The 25943-nt window shown below is 46.3% G+C and overlaps 2 protein-coding genes and 1 long non-coding RNA gene across 5 annotated transcripts in view; 2 read left to right on the top strand and 1 right to left on the bottom strand.

The window, feature by feature from the left end:
* CACNB1 (calcium voltage-gated channel auxiliary subunit beta 1) overlaps window positions 1-1077 on the bottom strand; it is a 48128-nt gene extending 47051 nt beyond the window's left edge. The window contains exon 1 of one of the 3 annotated variants that reach the window (XM_081168811.1): window positions 33-1077. In XM_081168811.1, the coding sequence (XP_081024937.1) occupies window positions 33-119 (87 nt within the window). In that variant the 5' untranslated portion in view covers window positions 120-1077. The remainder of the gene's footprint in view (window positions 1-32) is intronic. The other 2 variants (XM_081168808.1, XM_081168812.1) reach the window with 2 other exon arrangements.
* Window positions 1078-7239: 6162 nt separating this feature from the next.
* On the top strand, window positions 7240-11817 carry RPL19 (ribosomal protein L19). The gene is made up of 6 exons (XM_081168813.1): window positions 7240-7385; window positions 9350-9456; window positions 10081-10203; window positions 10396-10516; window positions 10847-10957; window positions 11636-11817. Exons 1-6 carry the CDS (start codon window positions 7381-7383, stop codon window positions 11757-11759), a joined length of 591 nt encoding a protein of 196 aa, XP_081024939.1. The 5' UTR covers window positions 7240-7380; the 3' UTR covers window positions 11760-11817.
* A 436-nt stretch (window positions 11818-12253) lies between these two features.
* On the top strand, window positions 12254-13787 carry LOC308572614. Its single transcript, XR_014001829.1, has 2 exons — window positions 12254-13546; window positions 13699-13787. It is a non-coding gene; the product is annotated as an uncharacterized lncRNA (long non-coding RNA).
* The last annotated feature ends 12156 nt before the right edge of the window (window positions 13788-25943 follow it).

The raw sequence follows: 25943 nt of genomic DNA, 5'->3' as shown, positions 1-25943 counted from the left end.
AAGGCAACGGATCGGGCTGCGCCGCTACTCACCTGGAGGCCCGGGTTGTCCAAGACCTCCATCTGGATGTCTTGGCTGGAGCTGTAAGGTGTGCGTGACATGCCGCCGTCCTGCACCATGGAGATGTCCGTGCGCCCTCGGCTGCGCTCACGCCGGACTCATGGTGGAAGCCGGAGGTGGCTGGGCGCGCCTTTCGCCTGCCAAGAAAGCCAGCCTCTTCCTCCTCCTCCTCCTCCTGCCGCCACCCACCCCCACCCGCTAAGCCCGTAGCCTCGGCATGGCCCCTCCTGGTCCGAGACGCGGCGAGGAGCGAGCAGGCACCCTCCGCCGGCCGCCCTGATGGATGAGCGCAGCGTTCCAATCAGAGGGCATCGCCGACGGACGGCTTCCTGGCAACTGGCGAGGGCTGGCTGGCTGGCTGCTGCCTCCCGCTCCCCCGGGGGAAGAAAGGAGCGGGTGGGTGTGGTCTGAGCCAAAGTGCGGCCGAGCAGATGGCGGGGAGGGAGGGAGAGCGAAGATGGAGACTCTGCTTGGCACTGGCTGCCAGCCAGCCACACCCCCACCCCGCGCACCCAGATCCTATCGGGATCTACCTGCTGCTGTTGCTGCGGCCGCCGCCGCTCCAGACTACCTATGCAGCCTATTCAGCTATTTTCTCTATCTCGTCCTAGCATTCACCCCCACCCTCTAAACACACACTCTTCTGTTTAATAGTCAGAGGGTGGATGCACACGACCATTTTTTCCCCTCCCAGTTGCCAGCTCTTTCCCCCCTTTCCTCACTACTCAGGCTCGGTACACATCAATATTGCTAAGAAACACAATATCACAATCTTTAAATTTTGGAAAGCCAAAAGACATGCCCTCGAAACTCGAGGAGTTTCTTCTTCCTCCCACCCCAGGAGTTGTTCCTCCATCAGTGACCATCACTGTTTCTTCCTTCCACCAGTTCCTTCTTTCTTCTGCCCTTAGAGAATCCCACTTGTCCTCCAGGTGGTGGTCTCTTCCTAGCACTTTTCTCCCACAATCTCAAGTGGTGAATGGGTAAGCTAGGGTCCCTCTCTCAATTCAATGATTGGTGGGCTGGGCAGGAATTGGCAATCTGTCTCCATTGCAATCTGTGCCATTGCAAGTGAACATTAAGAGCTTGCAGGATCAGGCCAATGGCCCGCCTAGTTCAGCATTCTGTTCTAACTGTTCTATCCCAGAAGTGCTTAGGAATCACACAAACAGGACCTGAACGCAGCAGCACTCTCCTTTGCTTGTGATCTCCAGCAAATGGTATTCAGAGGCATACTGCCTCTGACAGTGGAGGTAGAACATAGCCATCCTAGGCAGTAGTAGCTGTTGAAAGCCTTATCCTCCTCCACTTTGTCAAATTCTCTTTTAAAGGCTTCCAGACTGGTGGCGATCACTGCCTCTTGTAGGAGCAAAAGTCCATACAGTTTAACAGTGCACTGTGTGAGAACTTTCTTTTGACTGTCTCAAATCTTCCAACATTTCAGCATTCTGCAACAGGTGCCTTTAAACATTTGTCAGCTTTGTGTCTGATCTTTTGAACATGCCATTGTTGTTGTTTAGTCGTTTAGTCGTGTCCGACTCTTCGTGACCCCATGGACGAGAGCACATGCCATTACCAGTGCATAAATTACACCTCAGATACTGGACAAAGATTTTTGTAAGGAGATGTTGCAAGACAGCTTGGCTTATTTCTGTGCTAAGAAAACTTTGCAAAACCTTAGCTTCTACAGATTGGAAGCTTTGCAAAGATGCTGTGCAAGTCTTTAGTTCCAGGACCGGCAGTCAAGCAGGAAGCCTTAGAATTCATTGAGTAGTTTGATGACCTCAATTTTGGCTTTTGAATCCTTGACATGGCCCCTCTTGCTGGCACAGAAAGAGGATGAATTAGTGTTGAACTTCCTCTAATAAATGTTTATCTCCTGGTTTATCTCCTAGTCACTCTCCTGGGAGGTTAGCTCATCCCTATTGAATATAAGTGCGTGTGTGCCTGTGCCAGCTCTCACTTTGTAATCGTCTGCAGCAGGTTTCTGCAGGAAAGAGATGTGGCCTGTTTTGCTGCAGCTGCTCTCAAGGCTTCATGTCTCTAGTTGGTTCCTTCACCAGCAGCCATGCTCTCTCAAGGGACCAAATAAGAAAGAAAGGGTTGCAATGGAAAAACAGACAGGATAAAAAAAGCAAAAGAAACTGCTGAGGGAGTTTCAGGTTGGAAGACAGGTGTGTGAAGGAAACTGGGGAGTTTGAAAGAGTTGCAGTCTGTAAATACACTTAACCCACATGGGAAGCATATTCTGGGTTGTGCAAGGACATAGGCTACATACGCTGGTACCTCGGGTTACATACGCTTCAGGTTACATACACTTCAGGTTACAGACTCCACTGACCCAGAAATATTACCTCGGGTTAAGAACTTTGCTTCAGGATGAGAACAGAAATTGTGCTCCGGCGGCCCGGCGGCAGCAGGAGGCCCCATTAGCTAAAGTGGTGCTTCAGGTTAAGAACAGTTTCAGGTTAAGAACGGACCTCCAGAACGAATTAAGTACTTAACCCAAGGTACCACTGTATGGCTTTTGTAGTTTGGTACAGTGTTGCAATTACTGCAAAATGCTAGCATGGATTCTTAAGGGAGATAGCAGCATAATCCATCTCAAAACTGACCACTAGTGAGAGTAGAAATGAAAAGGAGGCTTCTGAAGTTTATGAATGTTCTGGCAACAGCTATTTGATTTAAGCCAACCCTACCTGATGTTTACTACTTTTAAAACTGACAAGGAAGGACACCAATGCTCAAGAGAACACTCAGGCATCTGATTCTCATCCTGAGGCAGGTCATCTTCCACTAGGCCAAGAGAAAGTCAAAAGGTGCTTCCGGATTATCCCTATTTTCAGGTGGGATTAAATCAGGCTTCCTCAACCTTGGCCCTCCAGATGTTTTTGGCCTACAACTCCCATGATCCCTAGCTAGCAGGACCAGTGGTCATGGATCGTGGGAACTGTAGTCCCAAAACAGCTGGAGGGCCAAGGTTGAGGAAGCCTGGATTAAATCACTTACAGTGGTGCCTCGCAAGACGAAATTAATTCGTTCCACGAGTTTTTTCGTCTTGCGAAGCACGGTGTCGGAAAAGTTTTGGAAAAGGTTCAAAAATCACCAAAAACCTCAAAAAAGGCTACCACACCGCGTTCTATGAGTTGCTCCTCGAAGTCAAGTCGCAACTGTATTAACGGTGTTAAGAATAAGGAAACAAACTTGCAAAAAACGCAATATGTTTTTGCCTTGCGAAGCAAGCCCATAGGGAAATTCGTCTTGCGAAGCAGCTCAAAAACCGCAAAACCCTTTCGTCTAGCGAGTTTTTCGTCTTGCGAGGCATTCGTCTTGCGGGGCACCACTGTACCAGGGAATTCAGTTGTACAGTGAGAAAGCCTTGCACAACAAACCTGTTCCCTACAAAGTTCAAATTGTTCGCGATAAGGAACTTGACAGGAAATTGTCCTGGAAAGTGTGGGCAATACTTGTGTTGATGCAATATCTAACCTCCCTGAGAACAAATCTGAATGCATAGGTAGTCTGGAAGTGTCTGAAGTTTAAGTTTCTGATTCTTCATGCAACATGCCAGCGATTACACAACTTTTCCTAAGAACAGCAAGGATCATGGTTGGTCCATCTAATTCAGCATTGTCTTCAATTACTAGCAGTGGCTCTGAAGGGTTTCAGACAGGAGCCTGCCTTTCCCATTCCTACCTGGGGTACACCAGAGTCTGAACCTGAGACCTTTTGCATGCAAAGCAGATGCTGTACCACTGAGCTATGGCCCTTCCCCACATGCTTCATCACACTCTCTTCACTTTAAAATGAACACTGAAAATGTTAGTTTTAAGGATAAAAAGGCACATAGTTCTCCTTTCACAAGGTGGGTGGGAAGAGTCAAACTTGAAGTTGACATAAATTCCCCAGTGAATAATAACAAAATCAGTAGAAAACGACTGTCACATTTAATTTCACTCCACCATTCAATAACACAAATAAACCTCAGTCCTGTTACCAAAGTTCTAGGGTTTATTTTTAACTATCTGAGCTTAAACCTTGCCATAGCTGGATGCTCAGAGCACATAAAATTGTTGAAACACATTACAATAAAAATAAAACTTATTGTCCGTGCACACACTTAACTCTAGTGGCCAATTGCCTGTTTTATAAACATGCTTTGGCAAGGGCTTTACTAAGCATCAAGGTGAAAGGTGTTTGAAAAATGTATTTCAGCTATTACTTCCTTTATGCTCGAGGTCAGTACAGTGGATGCTCGGGTTGCGAACGTGATCAGTGTGGGAGGCACGTTCACAACCCGCAGTGCTGCGTCTGCGCATGCTTGGGTTGCAATTTGGCGCTTTTGTGCATGCATGAGCACTGAAACCCAGAAGTAACCCGTTTTGGTACTTCCGGGTTCGGCGTGGTGCGCAACCCAAAAACGCGCAACCTGAAGCATCTGTAACCCGAGGTATGACTGTACAGTTAAGGATCACCAGGACAGAGACATAGGAAATAGGACACAGAACAGGAAGATTTAATGTTCAATTTTAAAAACTTGTAATCAGCTGAAGAGTAGGTAATAATATTAACAACAACAACAATAATAATAATACTATTTTAAACAATCATATGCTATCAATCAGTTTATTTTTCAGTAACACTGGAATTCTAGGCATATCTCCTAGGAAACGTTTCAAATGGGGTTACTTCTGAGTAAACATATTTTGGGACGGGTCATAGTTCAGTGGCAGAGCAACTGGTTTGCATCCCAGGTTCAGTCCCTGGCATCTCCACACAAGGGCTGGAACTGGAACGCCCAAAATCCTGGAAAGCTGCTTCCAGTCAGTGTAGGCAATAATGCATAAGATGCACCAGTGCTCTGATTCCATTAGAAGTTGGCTTCCTATGTAGACAGTAACATTACTATTTGTCAGGAGCTCATCCTACACTTGAGTAGGACCCTAGCAGAGACACATGCCCGACTGGCATGTTCTCTCCCTCCTGGTCAATCGTTCAGGAGCTTCAAAAGCTTTCTGCAGCCCGAACATCACAGCGACCGATGCCAACCGACACCGGCACACTTAAGGATCCGCAGTGTTTGTGCAACTTGCGTGACAGACCTCAGCAACTCAGCATTTTGGCTAATCTACTTTATTTACATATAAACACACACGGAGCACTGCAACATGGCTTCCTCTCTCACTAGCATCAGACAGCAAAGAGAAAAAGCAAAGGACAATAGTCCCACTTCACGGAACACAGTAACACTGAAGGGGGACATCCTGTTTCCATCACTTCCCACTTTGTGGAGTCAAAACATATACCGTCATGTGATAGCCAACTATCCCATGGCTGCAATCATGGAGCAGGAATTCTAACACTATTTACATCCAATGGTAATGTAATGGTAAGCCTATTTATTTATTTATTTATTTATTTCATTTATAGCCTACCCCTTTCTTCCAGGGAGATCAAGGTGGCATACCTGGTTATCCCCCTCCTCTCACTGAATCCCCACAACCCCCCTTGTGAGGCAGGTTTGGCTGAGAGGCAGTGACTAGCCCAGGGTCATCTAGTGAGCTTCATGGCTGAGTGGGGATTTGAACCCTAGTCTCCCAGGTCCTAGTCTGACCCTGTAATTGGCTTTTTATTGTCCTTGTTGTTTTTATACACCTGCATGGAGTTTAAGATAGCATACATAGTTGTCTCCCCCCTCCCCACTTTTACCCACACAAGGATGGACTGGGAGGTAAGGTAGGCTGAGAGTGAGAGTAAGTCATTGCCCCAGGTCACCTAGTGAGTTTCAAGGCCAAATGAGTTATTAGGGACTTCAACTCCCATCAGACCCAATCAGCCAGGATAACTTGATGGAAATTAAAGTCAAAATACGTGGTGAAGGCTGCCCTAGTCCTACTCAAGCAGTACATCACTATATATATTTACTCAGCATTCAAATGCCACAATTGGTATTTTAAGATGCCCAGTGAAAACCCACCGGTGAGCAACCAAAATAAAAAGATAAAGCACCGTGTAAGAATTAATTCAGCGCTAGGGAAACATTACCAGTTGTCAGAAAGGGAAGGGGGAGAGTGTTTCAGAGAACATCTAATATTGCTGTTCTGCTTCAATGGCTTATCACATGCGCCCAAGCCACAACCTTATTTGCTTTCAGCCGCCCTTTCTCCCTGTCAGTCAACGAAAACAACTCCAGTAAACATATCAATGATTTCACCGAATACATCAGAAATTGCAACATGCTACACTCATTGCGCAGGCGCACTCTTTTCAAACAAGTCCGGACATGTTTTGTGCGATCAGAGTCGCAGCGCAAAGGCGGATGGATTTAGCCGTAGACTTAGAAATGTAGAGCAGCACACGGGAAATAACTTTCGGGTTTACGTTGGGCGCCATTTTTTTAGTCTCTCCCGAAAGGGAGGTGAGGGCTGTCTGCAGGAAAACAGGGTTTTCGCGTAGGTGTGATTGGCCAGGCTCCAGCAAAAAGCTGCAGCAATGGACAGGATTTTCTACTTTTCCTAATTCAGACCTTTAGTGGGTCTGCAGGAGTCACTAGCTGCAAGTTAAAGGCTGTTTTGCATAAGTGAGTTTTAGCTGGAAATCTAAATCAGCCCTACCCCACACCAAATAATTTGCACTGTTAATAGGCTACATTGCAAAGCTATCCTAAGCCCCTCTCTGTGCCACAGCAGCCCATCCTGCAAATAGAGAGTAAATGGACCGTATTGATACTGTCCTGTTTTAGCACGCGGGTGGGACGCTGTTTTCAAACACAGTTAAAATAAAATGTGGATTTCTCCATTTTTTATTTATGGGCGGCTCTCAAATCCAGAGGGAGAAAGAGGAAGCCTCAGAAATCAAGTTTAATATCTCCAGTATGAAGAGTAAGTCTCCATTCGTTTCTTTTCTGCAAGCGCCTCACAGCAAAACCATGGCATAATATTTCTGGGCATGCGCAAAACGCTCTCTTTTGGCTCAGGCGCAGAATCCTCCCGGAAGCGCCTCCCCACGCGAGCATACGCCTAGACATCCGCGCAGCCGCAGTTGGGCTTTAGGCCATACCACTCTCAGCTCCATAGGGGGAAAAATAATTTGTTGTTTAAACCACTTACCCCAGCCGCCTTAACTCTCACATTTTCCTCCAGTTGGTCGTTTAACGTGAAGAACTTTCAATCCTGGTGGGGACCGAAGGCGAGTCGATGAAGGCGGAGTGAAAAGGGAAGAGGGGGGTGAGTGGTACAGCCCACTGACGCGTCGGCTAGTAGGCTGGCCAGTGCGCGCTTCCTTCCTCTCTTTCTTTTTAGTGCCGTCGGCGCCGCCGCCATGAGGTGAGGAGCTGCGGAGTAGTAGGCGGCCTTCAGTGTCCGTGGGGAGTTTTTTTTGGGGGGGAGGCCGAGGCTCGACGAGTGAAGGAAGGGGAGAGAACAAAAGCCAATAGAGAGGGGCTGTTTCGTTGAGGGCGCGCGGCACGGAGGGACGGTTGGGAGACGCGGCCTAGTGGCGCGTGAAGGGGGAGGCGGCGGCGGCGGCTGGGGGTTCGAAAGGGGAGGAGCCTCCGCGGCTGCCACGAGGGGCCGGAAGAGCCGAATTGGCGGGTTGGGGGGGGTCCTCCCTTTTCTGGATGGGGCGAAGTGGGTGGTGGGCATTAAGAGGCACGGTGGGGCCCGAAAACGGAGGGAAGCCATTGAGGATCATAGAATTGTAGAGCTGGAAGGGAGGTCCACCCCCATGGGTCATCTAGTCCAGCCCTTTCTAGTCCAGGGATCGCAAACTTGGCAGATTGCCTCTATACAAATTCCGATGAGAAACCTCCAGTGAAGAGAGAGGCCGTCCGAGGGAGACCCTTCCCACCGTCGGAACATCTCCTTCTGCCAGAAAGTCCTTTCTTAATGTTTAGTCGGGAGCATCGCAACAAAAGGAGGGGGGATATTTATTTGTTGCAATTATATCCCATTTTTTTTTCCTCCGAGGAACTCGAAGGTGGTGTTCGTGGCTCCCCTCGTTTAATCCCCACAATCAACCTTGTGGGATGGGTTAGACTGGCGGTCAGTGACTGGCTCACAGGGTCACTCACTGAGCTTCACAACCAAATAGGGAATTTATTTATATGCTTATTAAATCTGCCTCCCTTTATCTGAAGATCTCAGGGCAGTTCACAAGATAAAAATACATAATAAAAGTGAGCAAAATAAAAGCAAACCCATAACTCCCCCCCCAACACATTTAAAATGACATACACTGTTAATCAGCTGAAAGCCTGGTTGAAAAGGAATGTTTTTCCCTGGCACCCAAAGATGTATAACGAAGAATTAACCCTGGCTTCCTAAGTCCAAGTCATGCCACTAACCACTATACCACACTGGCTCTCAGTGCTTCTGCTTCGCATGCATTGTTTCCATAATTTTTTCAGCCTTTCTGGAAGATAATCACACCCCCTTTCACATAGTGCAGATAGTGTTTCATGAGAGGAGAGTGGGCAGCTGAAGGCTGCCTGGTGTGTTCCATGGCTATGCAAGAGTTAGAATATCCAAACTCAAATCTCTCTCTTGCATTCACATCTGGATCTCTGACATGACAAATCACCAAAGCAAAAAAAGTTACTACAAATGTTATAAAAGTGTGCCAGGGCTTGCAGATGGTTGGTTGCTGTTGCTTTACTATCACAATAACCCACTCCTGATTCAAAAACGTCTTAATAAATAATACTATTGGATTTTGATATCCTGTACTGTACTATCAGTACTGTGTTATGTTAATAAAGTGTGCACTGGAGTTATAGGAAGGAGTCCTCATGCAGCAAGCCTGTTTTTCCTCTCAGAGTAATTGGGTTAAAATCAGATTAAATTCTCTTTGCAGGAATACAAAAAAATGTCAAATAAATCAAAATTTCAAATTTGATCTTCACTGTTTCTAATCATGGCACTGATTAGAGTGGCAGAGGTGGCACACATTGAATGATTGATCTGACTGAAAGGAGGGTAGTTATATACTCATCAGGGTACTGGACTGGACATAGAGACTTAACTTGCTGCGCACCCCAGTATTTCCTGTTTTTCCCCCACTTTGTGCCACTGCTACCAAAATTAGTGGGGGCTTTGTGGGAGGAGCCTAGATTAGGTTCCCAGTGTCTAGGCTCATTGCTCAGAGTCCTGTATAGTTTGCTTATTTTAGTTATGCAGATGAGCAGTTAATTTTTGCTACTTTGGAATAACACTCCCATCTAATATCTCCACAAGTCAGGATAACTTCTTTGCTGTTCTGTGAAATCTCTAATCTTGTATTTTGTCCTCAGTATGCTAAGGCTTCAGAAGAGGCTGGCCTCCAGCGTCCTGCGCTGTGGCAAGAAGAAAGTCTGGTTGGATCCCAACGAGACCAATGAAATTGCAAATGCCAACTCTCGTAAGTGAACATTTGCCATGTCACAGAAGCATGAGTATGTACAGCTTGCTTACATTGTTGGTACTTCTTGTAGCAGATGCTAGTTTTTGCTGATACAGTGGAACCTCGGTTTCCAAATGCCTCCGTTCTCATACGTTTTGGTTCTCAAACTGAAAACCCAGAAGTAAATGCTTCCATTTTTCAACGTTTTTCATAACCTGAATGTGTGACGCAGCTTCCGCTGAGTGCAAGAAGCTCTTGCAACCAATGGGAAGCTGTGCCTCGGTTTTCAAATATTTCAGAAGCCGAATGGGCTTCTGGAATGGATTTCATTAAAGAACCAAGGTACCACTGTAATCGGTTTTGTTTAAAACCATAGCAAACATCTGTTCATAGTGCAAGCCACTAGCTTAGTAGCACTTTCTTACTCTGTTACATAGACTTTCCTTAGCTTACCTATCTTTAGTTAATTCAACAGACCAGAAAATAGACAATGTCTGTGAATCAGGTGGATTTTAACTTGGAAACAGAAATGTAGACATTGGCATAAACATAGTTTTGCTTACTTATGTGAAAATAGATTTGCAGGTTCTCCTTGGTGATACTAGTTATTCTTTCTGATTATTGTTTTCCCTTGTCTTCTAGGTCAACAGATCAGGAAACTGATCAAAGATGGCCTGATAATCCGCAAGCCAGTTACCGTTCACTCACGAGCACGGTGCCGGAAAAACACTTTGGCTCGCCGCAAGGGCAGGCACATGGGCATTGGTAAGAGCTGGTTTCCATCAATTTTGATAATCTCCAATTTAGAGGCAGTTTAGTTTAGGCAGATCTAATGAAACAAAGCATCAGCTATCTTTAATTCTACACTTAGGAGGCTTTTGCAGAAATGCAAACATTTTTGTACTCTTAGCACAGATCACTGAATCATTCTGCCTAACATTTTCCTTTGCTTTCCAGGTAAGAGAAAAGGTACAGCCAATGCACGTATGCCTGAGAAGGTTACTTGGATGAGAAGGATGAGGATTTTGAGACGTCTGCTTCGCAGATACAGGGAATCCAAGAAGATTGATCGCCATATGTAAGTCTGGCAAACAAATACATTTGTCAGTTTTGTTCCCTGAAGCATCTTTGGCTTTTTCTGCCTGTAATGTGGCTAACTTTTTATATGCGTCTATTCCAATGGTGAGAGCCAAAGCATGCTAGTTTATGGAAGGCTTACTGGATAGTGTGCTAGGTTTCAGAGTTCATTTAAATTGGATTTAAGGATTATGGAGCCCACATACTTGATGACAAGGCAAAGCCACTTACAGTATGTCTAGGGGACATTGCTTTCTTTTAGGGCGTTAATATTTATTCAGAGCTATGGAGTGGCATACTCAGCCCTTGCTGTTTCTGACATCTTTTGCAGGTACCACAGCTTGTACTTGAAGGTGAAAGGTAACGTGTTCAAAAACAAGCGGATCCTGATGGAGCACATCCACAAGCTGAAGGCAGACAAGGCTCGCAAGAAGCTTCTGGCGTAAGTGTTTTCTCATTTTGTTACTGGACACTTGCTTCCTTTGAGTAAAGTCATTTCCCTCCTTTGCTCTCCTCCCTGAATAAAGTCCTGTTCTTGGCATAGCAGTACTAAAATTCTTAAGGTACCAATAAAAAGGTGTTACGGGCTGAAGAATGAGAGGTGTAGCACAAACTCCACAAGTAATCAACTTACAGTGGTGAGTCATCTGAGGTATTAGAGTTTGCTCTCTTTACTCTTCTGTTACTTGCCATGAGGCTTCCGTTGAAGGGGTTCGTTCATCTTGATTGTTTGTCTGGCTCCATCACTGAGTTGGGAAGTGATGTTTCATTGTTCCCTCCCAGGTTAATTCGCTAATTGGCTTTTTAGTGTAAGTTGGCAGCAATGACAAAGTACTCTCTATGGGGAAATGTTTGGTTAGTAGACAAGATAAAAATGCTCCAAAAATAAATTTAAAATACCACAAAGTTATCAAGGTAGCTTGCACTCTATATTAAAAACAATGAAATAGGCAACAGTAGTTGTTAGGGAGGGGACAAAAGTTCTCTTCAAATGTTCCAGCTGTCAGACTGCAGACAAATCTGAAATCTGGATTCATATACATACTCTGTGAATTTGGTGACAGCAATGAAGTGAACCTGTTGTTGCTGTGCTTTTCACGGGCCTTCCTTTGCTTTTCAGTGACCAGGCTGAAGCCCGTAGGTCCAAGACCAAGGAGGCCCGTAAGCGCCGTGAAGAACGCCTGCAAGCCAAGAAGGAAGAGATCATCAAGACCCTGTCCAAGGAGGAAGAAACTAAGAAATAACTTCTGCCTTTCTGTGTACATAGTGCTCAAAGGGTATCTAATAAATCTCTTAACAACACGTCTGTGTCTAGTAGCTTTTCCTAGATAAGTGGGAGGGTGATCTTAGAATAAATGCCCATGGGGGGGGGGGTAACATGGCAGCGTGGCCTAAATCTTGGTCAACAAAGCTTGTACAATTACTCAAGGTGGGTTGGTTGAAATATTTCTGTAAGTTGGTTTCTAATTTTCTGTTTCATGTTTCCCGAACAAGTGTGCATGCTCATCATTTGCTAACAATTAAACCTTGTTGGTTTCAAACTAGAGGCTTTACTCTAGTCATACAGCTCGTGTGACTTATGTGCTACATAATTTATATCTGCTTTAGGGGAGAGTAGGTATAGTTTCAGATGATTTCCTATACATTTGTTGGGACACTAAAGCCCTATTTTGACATTCAACCCAGTTCTAGTCATCTGAGAAGTCATATGTGCTGGCCTTGCTTCCCCACTTAGGGAGACTGCTGTAGGTGTGTGAGCTCCCTATATGATTTAGAACCAGAGTGGTGGAGAAAACCAAGCCTGTTCCTGAGTGCTCCACACAGCAAGAATTGAATGCCTGAATAGGGCCTCCAGCGAGTTTGCCTGATTTGAAGGTGGAAGTACTCAAAACTTAAAAGGAAGCAAGGATGGATCTTTATCGGGCATAACAGCCTCTCTTGGGTAGGAGGCCAAAGATTCAGTTTTAAGGATAAACCTGGTACAGCATTCAGATATTTTAAAAACTATATCTGATCTTCCTTTATTTTATTTTTAAAAAATCATTGATCCACACCACATGGGCTTTGTGGTGGTGACGTTATTGTTAGTTGATAAAATAGATCACTTCTGCAACATGCAGCATTGATTTTATGTTTCTGGTTGCCTGACTTGCAGAAGCTGCCACTGGGATATTTCATAGCCCTGTTGGTACTTACACATTTAGAAATCGCAGGCATTGTATTGAATTGGGCCATCAGGGCTCCAATAAAGGGCAGTTTTTACTCTGAACTGAAGCTTTCAGCATTTGAGATTCAGAGAAGCTAAAATAATGAAGTATCTACTAATCCATCCTTTTTCAGCTTTCTCCCTTCAGAGAACTCTTTGCTCTCTGGCTTCTCTTGCAAGGAACCCTGCTATGCATATTCCACATATTCTACAATAAATACTCCTCAGTTTGTAATATTGTTAGACTTGTTGCCTTATATGAATTAAGTGAAGCTGAATGCAATCTCCTGCAGCTGTATATTGGAGGGAAAGAGCAGTGATAGCAGGCAAGCTGTCTTTCATAGGAAAGAGTATGTCATCAGTCTTATTGAGAAATGTCGGCTAGGCTGCTCAGATACCCCAGAGTTCACAACACCACTTACAAACTTACCTGAAATGTGTTACAGAGCAACAGACAGGCAAACTTAGCCCGTGATGCAGGAGGCTACTTTAAAAAAACAAACAAAAAACAGCTTTCAAATTCAGAAATGTCCAGCTGGTGGACAAAACAGTTAAAACATACCATAAACAATAAAAGCGATACTAGTGGTAATATGAAACAGTTGCACATTTATGTTTGGAAAGGAAGCTTTTTAATTAGTCTTTAAGCTATCATACAGTGTTCTTGAAGCACCGTGTGTTTAAGATCTGTTTCTGTTACCTCTTGTTTCAGTGGGAAGAGAAGGGCTTGGGTTAACGCCATGCTTTATTTCCAGTTTCAATTTTTTTAAAAAAGCAATTGAGAAACTTTTGGTAGAAAAACTTCTTACTGACGAACTGGCCAAGGTTACAGATAGGTAGCCGTGTTGGTCTGCCATAGTCAAAATAAAAAAAATCCTTCCAGTAGCACCTTAAAGACCAACTAAGTTAGTTCTTGGTATGAGCTTTCGTGTGCATGCACACTTCTTCAGGTATCTGAAGAATTTGAACTGACCAAGGGTTTACATTGCAAAATAGACAACACTAGATTGGAATGTGCAGCTTCTGAAATGGCATTTAAAATGGGAATAAAGCAGTTTGAAATGTACTATCAGTTTCAAAATCCCTGTTCACGTATGAAACTATCCTTAGGCTGAGAGATACTGACTATCCCAACTTTCCTGGCAGTGTTTGTGTGAGGTTAATGTGGGATACCACCCTGATGTCCTTTGTAGGAAGGGTGGGATTGAGTTGTGATAATGAAAGATAAATTGATGGAGTATATGGTAGTGGCTCAGTCAAGGTATCTTTAGCCAGTTAGAGCATGATGTGGCCTGGTGGTCCATGGGAATGCAGCTGCACAGAAGGTGCTGTGTCAGTTTCCAGCAGGGAAAGTGGGAAATGTGAATCTGTTTATTTGGAACTTCTAAAACATCCATTTCACGTCTCCCCCCCCCCATTAACAATTCCAGCACATGTTAACACAAAACAATGACCAGCAGGAATTTCAATAAGCCAAAGAATCCAATTAACTCAACTCAATTAGGTTGTGAATTTTAATTCCCAAGGATGACTTTCAAAATGTACGTTGTACAAGTTTCGCTTTAGGCTTGATTCTGACCTCGGCAGTTCAACCTTCATAGCCAAGGTTAATTTCACAAGCGTCAAATGTGAAATCAAGTTTTGTTTGGGTCCAGAGGTGTGCCACATTGAAAGGTAGCCCTTTGCCCATCCATTTTGGTTGACATTCAAACTGCTGGCCTTCCTCCCCCTCTGCTGCATGTATTACTTGAGGCAATCTGGGTACCTGTAATAACCAGAAACTAACATGATCCCATCTGCCAAGTGTTGTCTGTTAATTACCTAATTAATCCCAACATAGACAAAGAAGATCAAGACAATTAACCCCTGGCATGAATGAGGGGGCAAAGGTGTATTCTGCATGACTAATGTGGGGAAGGAGGGCAGGTTTCTTGGCTACTAGGCTAGTCACTCAGAGAAGTGATATCTGTTGTGCACCCTGTATTTCAGAACAAGAAATACTTTGCAAATCACATGCTTCTCTTCGCAACTGGCCTGTGAGGTAGCAGACCCTCCAAGTGTCCCTGTTTTCCAGGCACATTCCTGGATTTACTGAAGCCATCCTAGTTCCTGATTTGATCCCAGAATGTCCCGCTTTTCCTTAGGATGTACAGTGGTACCTCGGGTTAAGTACTTAATGTGTTCCAGAGGTCCGTTCTTAACCTGAAACTGTTCTTAACCTGAAGCACCACTTTAGCTAATGGGGCCTCCCGCTGCTGCCGCGCCGCTGGAGCACGGTTTCTGTTCTCATCCTGAAGCAAAGTTCTTAACCCGAGGTACTATTTCTGGGTTAGCGGAGTCTGTAACCTGAAGCGTATGTAACCCGAGGTACCACTGTATCTATTTTCAACAGAAGGTATGGAATTACGCAACCCCTGAGCCAAGGAGATAAGTATACAACCTTTAGAAGACATCTGAAGGCAGCGCTTGATAGGGCTTATTTTTTTTATATACATTGGAAGCCTCCCAGAGTGGCTGGGGCAACCCAGTCAGATGGGTGGGGTATAAATAAAAACATGGTGGTGATGATGATGGAATAGGACATCCCTATTTTCATCGTAGAAATGTTGGAGGGTATGAGGTAGGCCACTATGATTTCCCTCTTTTCTGGGCAAAGAAACAGAAAATTAGAAATGTCAACTTTGCCTGAGCAGCATCTGCTGAACCCACAGTTGTGTGCCAAAGACAAAGGCTTGCTAATGCCAAAGGCAATCAACAACGTAATAGGCCTAACAGCTGAAGCAATGATTACAAAAAAAACTGTTAAAGGGAATCCTTGTTAAACATCAGTGGATCTCCAGTAAGAGAAATAATAGCTGATGGGGTTCTCTAGAACAGCTTTTCCCTGCCTGTGTATCACAGCCTGCAAGTAGGTCATGGGCTTTATATGTAAGCCCAACATAATTACTGCTTTTTAAGTGACACGATGAATACTTTAACAACTTTTCATTTCGTTGGCATGTTACAATGCTGTGCTGACAGTTCTAACCGAACATCAGAAACTCTTGAGTCCTACATTTTAACACTTGGGAATTGCTCTCTGGTGGCAGATCCGGTGACAGTTGTTATAATTTCATTTATTTATATCCCTTGGGTGCTGCAAGCGGTGGTTATAAAATAGGCAAACCCGGTAGCTAAAATGTGTGAAACAGAGAGCAGGCTGCTGAAGAGCTAAGATCCGAAATCCATGTGACGATAAAACTGATGGGTCACAATTCCAGGTGATTTTGGACTTGTGGGTTACTATACTAAAAAGGTTGGGAAGCACTGCTCTAAAAAACAGTTTGCCTGAAACTCATTATTGTCTCCTGCAATCTTGTGTGTGTGTCATGTTCCTGTAGAAGAATGGTGAGGCCTGACAAGAGTTGGTCAGTGTCCTCTGCAAAATGAAGCTTTGCTTGAAGTGATATCAACCTATGTATGGGCTATGGACAACAGATGACGGGCCTCACAAGGCCGAAAGCCCCTTCATACAAATGCATTCCTTGCACAAAGAACACTGGATATCAGGGAAAGCAAAAACTCTTCTCCGTGATGCATAATTTTCTATGTGCAGCGGATGTTTTTGTAAGGAGAAGCATTCAGGCTTTGTGAGTCCACTTCACCTGCAGCTGCAGATCTCAGGCACCGGCTTTCTACTTCAGTGTTGGATATAGGATTCTGGTGGTCTTCAGTCTGTGATCTCACATTCTTAAACTTTCAGGTTTGGAGCATAACTTTTTTCTTCTTCTTTACCCTATTGGTCTTGAATCTGGTGGTTTCTTACCCCTGACCCCCCCCCCCCGCCCCGGCCAAACCATGCTTTTCAGCATCTTCATAAAACTGCTGTGAGGTCATCTGAGGATTTGGAGCAAGGCAAAACCAGAATTCTGATCACACAGAGCCTTCTTGGGGGTGGCACTCATTAATGGAAAGCGGCTCACATGGCACCTACATAGTTAACTTTTTGATATCCAAGGTTTTGATTTCTGGGCTTTAAAATGGGTGGAGAACGTTCATTTGGAGGTAATCTGTCGGGGCCCAGAGCCAAAAGTATGTGAGACACCTCCTCTCTCTCTCTTTCTGCAGTTCTTTTCCTTTCCCTTTGCTACCTACATGAAATCAGACCAACAACTGCAAGTTGCCCAGCCCTGTTAAAAAACAACAACAGACCCAAACAAAAACACACACATTGAATTGACTGTATACAGTATTCTCTGATGTTTTCTTTTTTACTGTAGTTTTATAGAATGGTGTTTTTTTTAAGCCTGAATGTTAATTGTGAGTTCATTGGGGCTCCCTCCCAGGTAACTGGGTATATGATTGCAGCCTTTGCTCTCACCCTTGTCGTTCCCCTTAGGAAGCAGAAGAGGGCAGCAGAAAACCACAATTCTTTTCCTTTCTGGGTAAGGAATTGCTCTTATCTAGCAACTAGCGTTAAAAATGTTGCATGCAAGGTTCTGGGTGACACAGAACTCTTCTCTAGGTGCAAGTGCCTATCAATTTCCTTTTTTTTTTTGAAAAAGAAAATACTTAAAATTTATTTAGTGCTTTTAAGTATTCGAAACATTTTATGTACATTACCTTTTGAAATCCATAGAACAACATTGGAGGACCTGGTACTGTACTTTGGATTCTTTCTGAGCTTCAGGCCCAAGAGGGGTCTGAGATATCTCCTTGTTGCCAACTTTTTGACTGATACGCCTCCTGGTGCCTCTCCCCTCACGCTAGCCACAACTGAATATTTAGACAACAGGCTTAATGGTATTGGAGGGTGGGGTTGGGGGCCACCCTTAAGATGGTAATGTGCTTCAAAATGGGGCAAGCCAGCTGCCAGCAGGATGAATCACATGCCCAGAAATGAGGCAATGGGAGCTGGAGCTGAGGGGTGAGCAAGCAGGGGTAGGGGGCTGCACTTTTAATGAATGAAAGAATGAATGACAGGGGGAGGAAAACGAAGGTAGTGGGGATGGATGGGTTATAAAAAGTGGAGACTGAGAAAGAGACAGGAGGGATGCAGAAGATTTAAGATGAGGGCCAAGAGGGACCAAAGAGTGAGGGGTGTGAGACAGGAGCTGAGGTGGGGAGGAACAGAAGTACGGTAGCTGGAGTTGGGGCCCAGGAAGTCTCCAGTGGAAAGCTTAAAGGATTTTAGAGGGGACTCCACAGGGGCAGGGAACCTACACCAAACACAGACTGTGGGAGAGTAACAAGGAGTTCTTGCCTGAGGAAATAAACGGACAGTCAGCGATGATAAGGGCACCCAGGTTTGCAAGAGTAAGTGGCTCATCAGGTGGTCACTTAAAGTAAGAGGCACGCTAGAGTTCTCCTTGACACTGACAGGTACGGTGTGACACCAGCCTTGGGGGTCCCTTTCAACTCATTTCTCTTGACCAGAAGGTATGCCCAAGACTTCAGCCTCGATGGCACCACCGCCTGTCACTTTCTGACCTCTTCCTTCCTTGCGCTCCCCTTCGCTCTCTGTCGATTAGTGACTCTGCCAGTCCCCTTTTGGGAGTGCATTTCACAATCTTACAATGCTTCCAAGCCACATCCCAGTCGGGATTTGGAACTCCCACCTCCTTCCCATCCATAGCTATTAGCTTCCAACTAGTCCTCTCTTCTCCCCTCCCCCCCCCCACTTCTATTGGCAGGGAAGCCCAGTGACAACTGCTTGAGCGTCAAGCCAAAAACGCCACTGTGACAAAAGATGTTTCCCTAATAAATCACCTGCTCTTTATTATACCTCCGCCAAAGAGTGACAAGGACAGTCTGCACTGTTCCCTGGGAGAGATGGCAGAACTGGGATGTACCACATGGCTTCCAGTCGCCAGTTCAGGAAAGGGCAGAAATGAGACGTTCAGACACAAGGTATGCAACACAAGGTCTGCTCTCCCCTTGAATAAATAAAAGAGATTAAAAAATCTGGCTGGAGCATTTTTTAATGGTCCTTCCGCAGCCTTTCCTCACCTATCTTCCCATACCATTCCACCTCTCCCTCGCCTCTCTCTTTCTCTTCCACCCATCTGCGTCTCTGACCACCTTACCTCTAAATGAGGAACATAGGAATTTGCTCTTAGATCAGGCATAGGCAAACTCTGCCCTCCAGATGTTTTGGGACTACAACTCCCAACATCCCTAACCAACAGGACCAGTGGTCAGGGATGATGGGGATAGAATTAAACCAGTAGTCAATCTAGCTCAAATATTGTCTTCTCTGGCTGGCAGCAGCTCTCCAGAGTTTCAGACCAGGGACTCTCTCCCGGCCTGATCTAGAGATGCCAGCAATTGGCCAGGGGACTTTCTGTATGCAGAGTGCAAATATTCTACCACTGAGCTGTGGCTCTTCCTCTTTCTTTCTCTCCCACTTACCTTCCCCTTGACACATGCAATTTTGATGGGGCGAGGATTCTGACCCCATCTCCATCCCAACTCAATTATTCTATCAGGATGCTCTTGCTTACATTATCGGGGGTAGGTGGGCTGAATGGCCTTTTAGGTCCCTGCAGCCACTGTGGGTTCTATGATTCACTGCACAATACGATACTAGACAGATCCATAAAGCTATTGCAGAAATGCACTCTCATTTTCATAAACTCCCCCTCCCGCTTTGTGGCCTTTTTGTTTAGCTCTTTTTTGAGGTGCCCTCTACCTCTCTAAGTCCTAGATTACACACACATTTTTATTTTTTATTTTTTACAAAAGCATCAAGTCATTCTCTCAATACAGTTCTGTACATCCACTTTTAACTATAAAAAATCCACTTCTGACTATATATTTCTCCCCGTCCCTTTTGATCTGGCAAGCCCTGAGCCCCAGAAGATTGGCTTTAGGCATTTTGGCACGCAGCTCCAGTGGATGTGCTGACGGGCTATTAATAGACAGAAATCGGGCTGACAGCGTCTCAATCCGTGACCTGCCCCCTGGAGTGGGACACACTGCGGCAAAGAGACCTGCAGTTCATCGCAGTGAAGCGTGCAGCTTTTGCTGCTGCTCTGTCCTGTCCTCTCCATGTCGTGTAAGCACCCGAACCTGCCACCCCTTGTTTTCTGCACCACTTTTCATGGGGCTCAGCAGGCTGGAGCACAGACAAAAGATGCTCTTATTCTCAAGTGATGGACCCCTCCCTCCCTCCCTCCCTCCCTCCCTCCAGTGGGAGCTTGCCACTGGCACTTTCCCTGCGATTCTCCCCAGCCTTCCTCTCTGAGGCTATAGTTTTCTTGCTAGAGTTTCCCAAGGACGAAGCTGGCACTGGCTGACGTTAATCAGAATGGTTTGCATAACAAAAGGCAAGGAGAAAGAAAAAGGAGAAAGGGGGAAAAAACACCCAGCAAAATTGATTTGTTTCAGAGCGCTCATGATTCACTTTCGAGAATGTCTGGCGATAGATATGGGCCCTTTCCCAGGGCACAGGAAAAGGTTACAAAGCCAGGTTGTAGCTTCTAATCCAGGGTTGGTAAGGCTCCAGGCTTGTCTATTTGGAACCCACAAGATCTACTGACCAGCCTCTGGTGCAAAAGTCAGATAGTTGGAACGCAAGAACCAAGTGCCTCTCTGAGCATATTCTGAACCTCAGAGTTTTTCCTTTTGGTCCCAGAACAGAACAGAACAGAACTCACAGTCATTTCACATAAAAGTCTGTTCCTGTTTAGGTGTCTTTATGCAGGTGGCGCTGTGATCTAAACCACTAAGCCTGCTGGGCTTGCCAATGACGGGGTGAGCTCCTGTTGCTCTGTCCCTGCTCCTGCCATCCTAGCAGTTCAAAGGCGCGCCAGTGCAAGTAGATAAATAGGTACCGCTGTGGCGGGAAGGTAAACGGTGTTTCCGTGCGCTCTGGTTCTGTCACAGTGTTCCGTTGCGCCAGAAGCGGTTTAGTCATGCTGGCCACATGACCCAGAAAGCTGCCTGTGAACAAACTTGGCCTGAAAGCGAGATGAGTGCCGCAACCCCATAGTCGCCTTTGACTGGACTTAACCGTCCAGGGGTCCTTTACCTTTTACCTTATTCATCTCAGCCACCTAATTTAGGTGGGGATAAAGTAACCTTGTTGTTGCAATCGTTAAACAACCGAGAGTCAGAAACCCTTGTGATTTACTGCAAATCTCCCAGAGATCTACCAGTAAACCTGGATCTAACTAATGTTAGAAGAGCCTTCTCGACCAGGCCAGTGGCCAGCCTACCCTGGAATTCTGTTCTCACAGTGGCCAACCAAATGCTCATGGGATGTACACGCGAAGGACCTCAGTACAAGATCAATCTCCCCTCCTGTGGTATCCAGCAGCAAGTTCTCAGAAGCATACCAAATCCAACCGTGGAGACAGAGCATATCCTCCAACATTTATCCAATGAAAATAGGGACAGCCTATTCCATAATAGGGACGTGGGTGGCGCTGTGGGTAAAACCTCAGCGCCTAGGACTTGCCGATCGTCAGGTCGGCGGTTCGAATCCCCGCGGCGGGGTGCGCTCCCGTTGCTCGGTCCCAGCGCCTGCCAACCTAGCAGTTCGAAAGCACCCCCGGGTGCAAGTAGATAAATAGGGACCGCTTACTAGCGGGAAGGTAAACACCGTTTCCGTGTGCTGTGCTGGCTCGCCAGATGCAGCTTGTCACGCTGGCCCCCGGCCTCTTAAGTGAGATGGGCGCACAACCCTAGAGACGGACACGACTGGCCCGTACGGGCAGGGCTACCTTTGCCTTTTTATTCCATAATAATAATAATTTTTATTTACACCCCATCCATCTGACTGGGTTGCCCCATCTACTCTGGGCAGCTCCCAACATATATAAAACCAGAATAAAACATTAACCTTCCCTTTACAGGGCTGCTTTCAGATCTCTTCTAAAAGTTTTCTCGTTACTTATCTCCTTGGTTCAGGTGTCACATAACGCCATGCCCTCCAATATTTCTCTGATGAAAATAGGGACATCCTAAACAAAAGCCGGATCAAATCAGAAAGCGGGACGGCTTCTGTAAATCCGGGACTCTCCCTGGAAAATAGGGACACTTGGAGGGTCTGGCGTAGCTTCCATTGTCGCTAGTGCTGCTGATATCCTCCATGAATTTGTTGAATCCTCTTTTAAAGCCTCCTAAGATGGTGGACATTACTGCCTCCTGCAGGAAGGACTTCCATAGTTTATTACCTGTCCCGAACCTTCTGCCTATACCTGTTCTAGTAAGAGTGTGATTCTGTCAGGCTTCATCTGAGCTAGGATTTAGGCCTGTTTGGAATATGCCATATGAGAACCAGTTCTTAAGAGCTGGTGGAATCCTGGGAAACAGCTGCCTGTGTTTACTTCCGAGAGCAAGAAAACTTCCAGCCAGAAACCAGAGGCATTTAAACAAAAGTGAGTCACAATGTGACAGCCCATCTCCCTAAGGGAAAATTCTGAAGGGAATACACTGTGCCAATGCTCCGACTGTGCACTCTCTGGGAACATCCCTGCCTGTCAAGCGATGGCCTGCAAAATGCTGTTATCTGCTGGTGGTGAGGTGAGGTGTTATGTGTGGTGAGGGTTTTGAAGAGACACTTGGTCATCACTTCCCTCCCTGACCCTGGCTTCTGGTCCTTTCTCTGCTTCTGCTCACACAGGCAGATCACCGCCTCTGCCTTCCTCAATGTGGCAGCCTGGCTGGATGCTGTTTGGGAAGCCTCCACTGAAGAGACGCTAACACAAGCTGATGTGAGGGATGCTGCTGACCCTTCAGGCACTTCCTCCTCCTCCATCTCTGACGCTGTGGCTTGGCATCCCGTATCCTGGTGCGCTCATGGCAAACCGCATACATTTCTGAAGTGAGAAGTACCAGGCCACCCAGCTGCCCGGAGGAAGTCCTGCTCTCTGTCCGTCAGGGATCTCCCGGGAGTGGCCTTGAGTTCCCCCTAATATTGGCCAGAGGTGTGTGCAGAGTCCTCCTTGGTTGATATGGCAACAGCAACAACTGCTGCTATAACTGATGAAAGGAGGAGAGGTGCAGTTCTGGGACTTAGCAACTAACTGCAGTGTCCGTCTTGCTGTGTCTTGAGAGCTGAGCTTAGCTGTACAGGAAGGAGCTGAGAACTCCTAAGTAGGGTGAGTGAGACAGGAGACAGAGCTGAGGTTGATAATGTGGGATGTAATCCACTGAGAGCAGTCAAGTACAACATTCCTTGTTTTCCTAGAGCGGACATGCAAGGAAATGTTTGGTCCAGCTAGTCAAAACTTCCTGTTCATCCTGGCCTGGAGCATCCTTCCTTGCATGTGACTAGTGGGTGGGCGTGACCTCCCCAGACCTGGTAAAAGGACATGGCATGCTGTCACTCCCCCTCTCTTTTCCATCTTCCTTTCATCCTGTGAACTTCCCAGACTGCTAAATGCAGTCATTACTGTAGGTCAGCCCACATATGGGGTAAACCTATTTGTATATGCTTGTAACTTTAATCCTTAAACCTGCCTTCAGGGATCACGCTGTGCTCTGCCTGATCGTGAGTAAACTTTCTTTTTATTGCTTATGAATAAGACTGTGGTGTCTTTATTCTTTTGGAAGGGATTCAAGGGGTCTTACCAGGAAAATATCAGAACACATTTCAGTCTGGACAAACCAGATTGAATTGTGTACGGTGGTACCTCGGGTTAAGTACTTAATTCATTCCGGAGGTCTGTTCTTAACCTGAAACTGTTCTTAACCTGAAGCACCACTTTAGCTAATAGGGCCTCCTGCTGCTGCCACTCCGCCGGAGCACGATTTCTGTTTTTATCCTGAAGCAAAGTTCTTAACCTGAAGCACTATTTCTGGGTTAGCGGAGTCTGTAACCTGAAGCATATGTAACCCGAGGTACCACTGTATTGTCTTAAGAAACACACATGAGTTTGCAACTAATTTTCTGCTGTGTAAAGGGGAATGCACTCTGCTAAGTAAAGGAACTTGCAAGCACAAGTTAGGAAGGATATTAATAAACAATATACCCTCTCCTGCCACCCTGAACATTCCCACAGATAAGGCCGCACTCACCTTATAAAAACACCTCAGAGGCCTGTGTTATTGAATTAATCTCTGTAGACAGCAAGGAAAAGGAACAAAACCAAGTCTTGTGGTGAAGGCCAGCACTTCCGTGAGGCGAGGTAAAGCTATTTGCCTCAGGCGGTACTCTGAAGCCCTGGCCTACTGGGCAGCAAGTCAGTTTGTCAAGTCTCCAGTCCAGGATCAATCCACATGTCCAAAGTCCGAACTAAAGCACAGTCCCACAGACCCTAGAGCATCCAATCTGCCCATCAACATGGGCGGCTGATCAGACCCAGCGCCTCAGCCCTGCTTCCCTTTTGTACTTTGCATGCTGATTGCAGCACCTGGGCTTGACGAGGCAGGTGACCCTCACCTGTTCTAAGCCTGCTCCAGCTGAGGAATCACACCCCTCCTCCAGAGCTAGCAAGCCCCACCTGGCCAGCTAGGGAGCTGGGCTGTGGGCCCTTGCCTGCCTCAGCCTCCTAGAGCGCCACTCTCTGTCAGGAGGGAGACTTCAGGCAGTTCACTTGGCTAACTGCTGAGTGAAACCAGACATGCAGAGAGCTTCTTTTCAGTACTTTTATTAGAATCAAACACAGAGACCATGGAATGTACTCCCTCAAAGCTGAGCTGTTGCCCAGAATGCCTGCTTCTTCACCCCAGCAGCTAACTTCCTAGTTCTCAGACCCCTCCTGCTATCTATGGTGTGGTGGGGGCACAGGTGAGGCTGTGGTGGTGGGGCAGGCGGCAATGTGGATGTGCCGGCTGGGTCAGGGAGGGGCACCAGATCTGCGGATATTGGGGTGTTAGCAGTCGGGGTGTCAATGGAGTGTTCTGCCTACAAAAATGCCCCCAGTCACCCCTGCCTGAGGTACCTGGAAGCTTGGCACATTTGTTATGGCATCAGCATTCACAGAAGCCTAGAACTGTAGAGTTGGAAGGGATCCCAGGGGTCATCTAGTCCAACCCCCAGCAATGCAGGAATCTCAGCTAAAGCATCCACAAGAGATGGCCATCCTGCCTCTGCAACTTCACTCGCAGGCTGATGCTCACGTTTTTCGTATCCTGGAGCCACGCAGTACATGTGCAGGAGCAAGATTCGCCTGGCCTTGACTGCTTAAACGCAGCAATGAGCAGCAATGAGGAATGTAATGGAATCACTCGAGCACCATCTTCTAAAAGCGAGCCGCTCATGATCTCTGCCCTCGGATACAGCACAACTTGTAGCGTTATGCTAGGAGCGCTGGTGTTCTGCCAGCCGGACACATTACCTGCCTGAATGAAAACATCTCATGGTGGTGGTTGTTTTTTACTAAGAGTATGTTCACATTAAAGGTAAAGGTAAAGGTACCCCTGCCCATACAGGCCAGTCTTGACAGACTCTAGGGTTGTGCGCTCATCTCACTCTAGAGGCCAGGAGCCAGCGCTGTCCGGAGACACTTCCGGGTCACGTGGCCAGCATGACGAAGCTGCTCTGGCGAGCCAGAGCCACACACGGAATGCCGTTTACCTTCTCACTATAAAGCAGTCCCTATTTATCTACTTGCACCCGAGGGTGCTTTCGAACTGCTAGGTTGGCAGGCGCTGGGACCGAACAATGGGAGCGCACCCCGCCACGGGGATTTGAACCGCTGACCTTTCGATCGGCAAGCCCTAGGCGCTGAGGCTTTTACCCACAGCGCCACCCGCATCCCTATGTTCACATTAGCAGCTTAAAATAAATCAATGTCATCCTGCTTTCCCACTGAGTTTCAAGCCGTATTTACATGATGTTGCTCACTTCGGAAAGGGAGCAGGGGTGTCTTTACCTGACAAGCATGGCCTTTTTGGTTCTCCCACCTATGAAACCTCCTCCTTCCACCCCATCGGACTCCTGTTCATAAAGCTGTCGTTGTGCCTGGGTGCCGATCTGTGCATGTCTGACGACCCTCTCAAATGTTTACAACATTCTGAAGTTTGAAGTGCACATGGCGCAAATGTTCCAGTTGGACTGAGGCAGGTTTTGGGGGGAACCTGCATCAAACAGCAGTATCTGTCAAGAAGTGACAGGATCAATATGGATTTGTGGTTCATGTTGTGCAAATGTGGTTTCAAAAACCCAGCGCACTGGATGACGGGTGAACACACCTTAAGACATGTAGGAGCAAGCATTTGTAGCGCTTCCGATCAAACGGAGACGTCAACCGCAAAGCTTTTAGGAAAGCCAAACCATTTATTTTTGTGGCTG

Source organism: Podarcis bocagei, assembly GCF_964188305.1.
Source record: "Podarcis bocagei genome assembly, chromosome: 13".
NCBI classification, from domain to species: Eukaryota; Metazoa; Chordata; class Lepidosauria; order Squamata; family Lacertidae; genus Podarcis; species Podarcis bocagei.
Note: the sequence above shows the minus strand (reverse complement) of the source record. Positions and strands in the feature narration are given on the sequence as shown.

What these genes read in the sequence shown, in the direction of transcription:
- RPL19 (XM_081168813.1), top strand. An exon ending in AAGAAGATTGATCGCCATAT is followed by an intron (nt 10,517 to 10,846) that starts GTAAGTCTGGCA and finishes CATCTTTTGCAG; the next exon opens with GTACCACAGCTTGTACTTGA. An exon ending in GCTCGCAAGAAGCTTCTGGC is followed by an intron (nt 10,958 to 11,635) that starts GTAAGTGTTTTC and finishes TTTGCTTTTCAG; the next exon opens with TGACCAGGCTGAAGCCCGTA.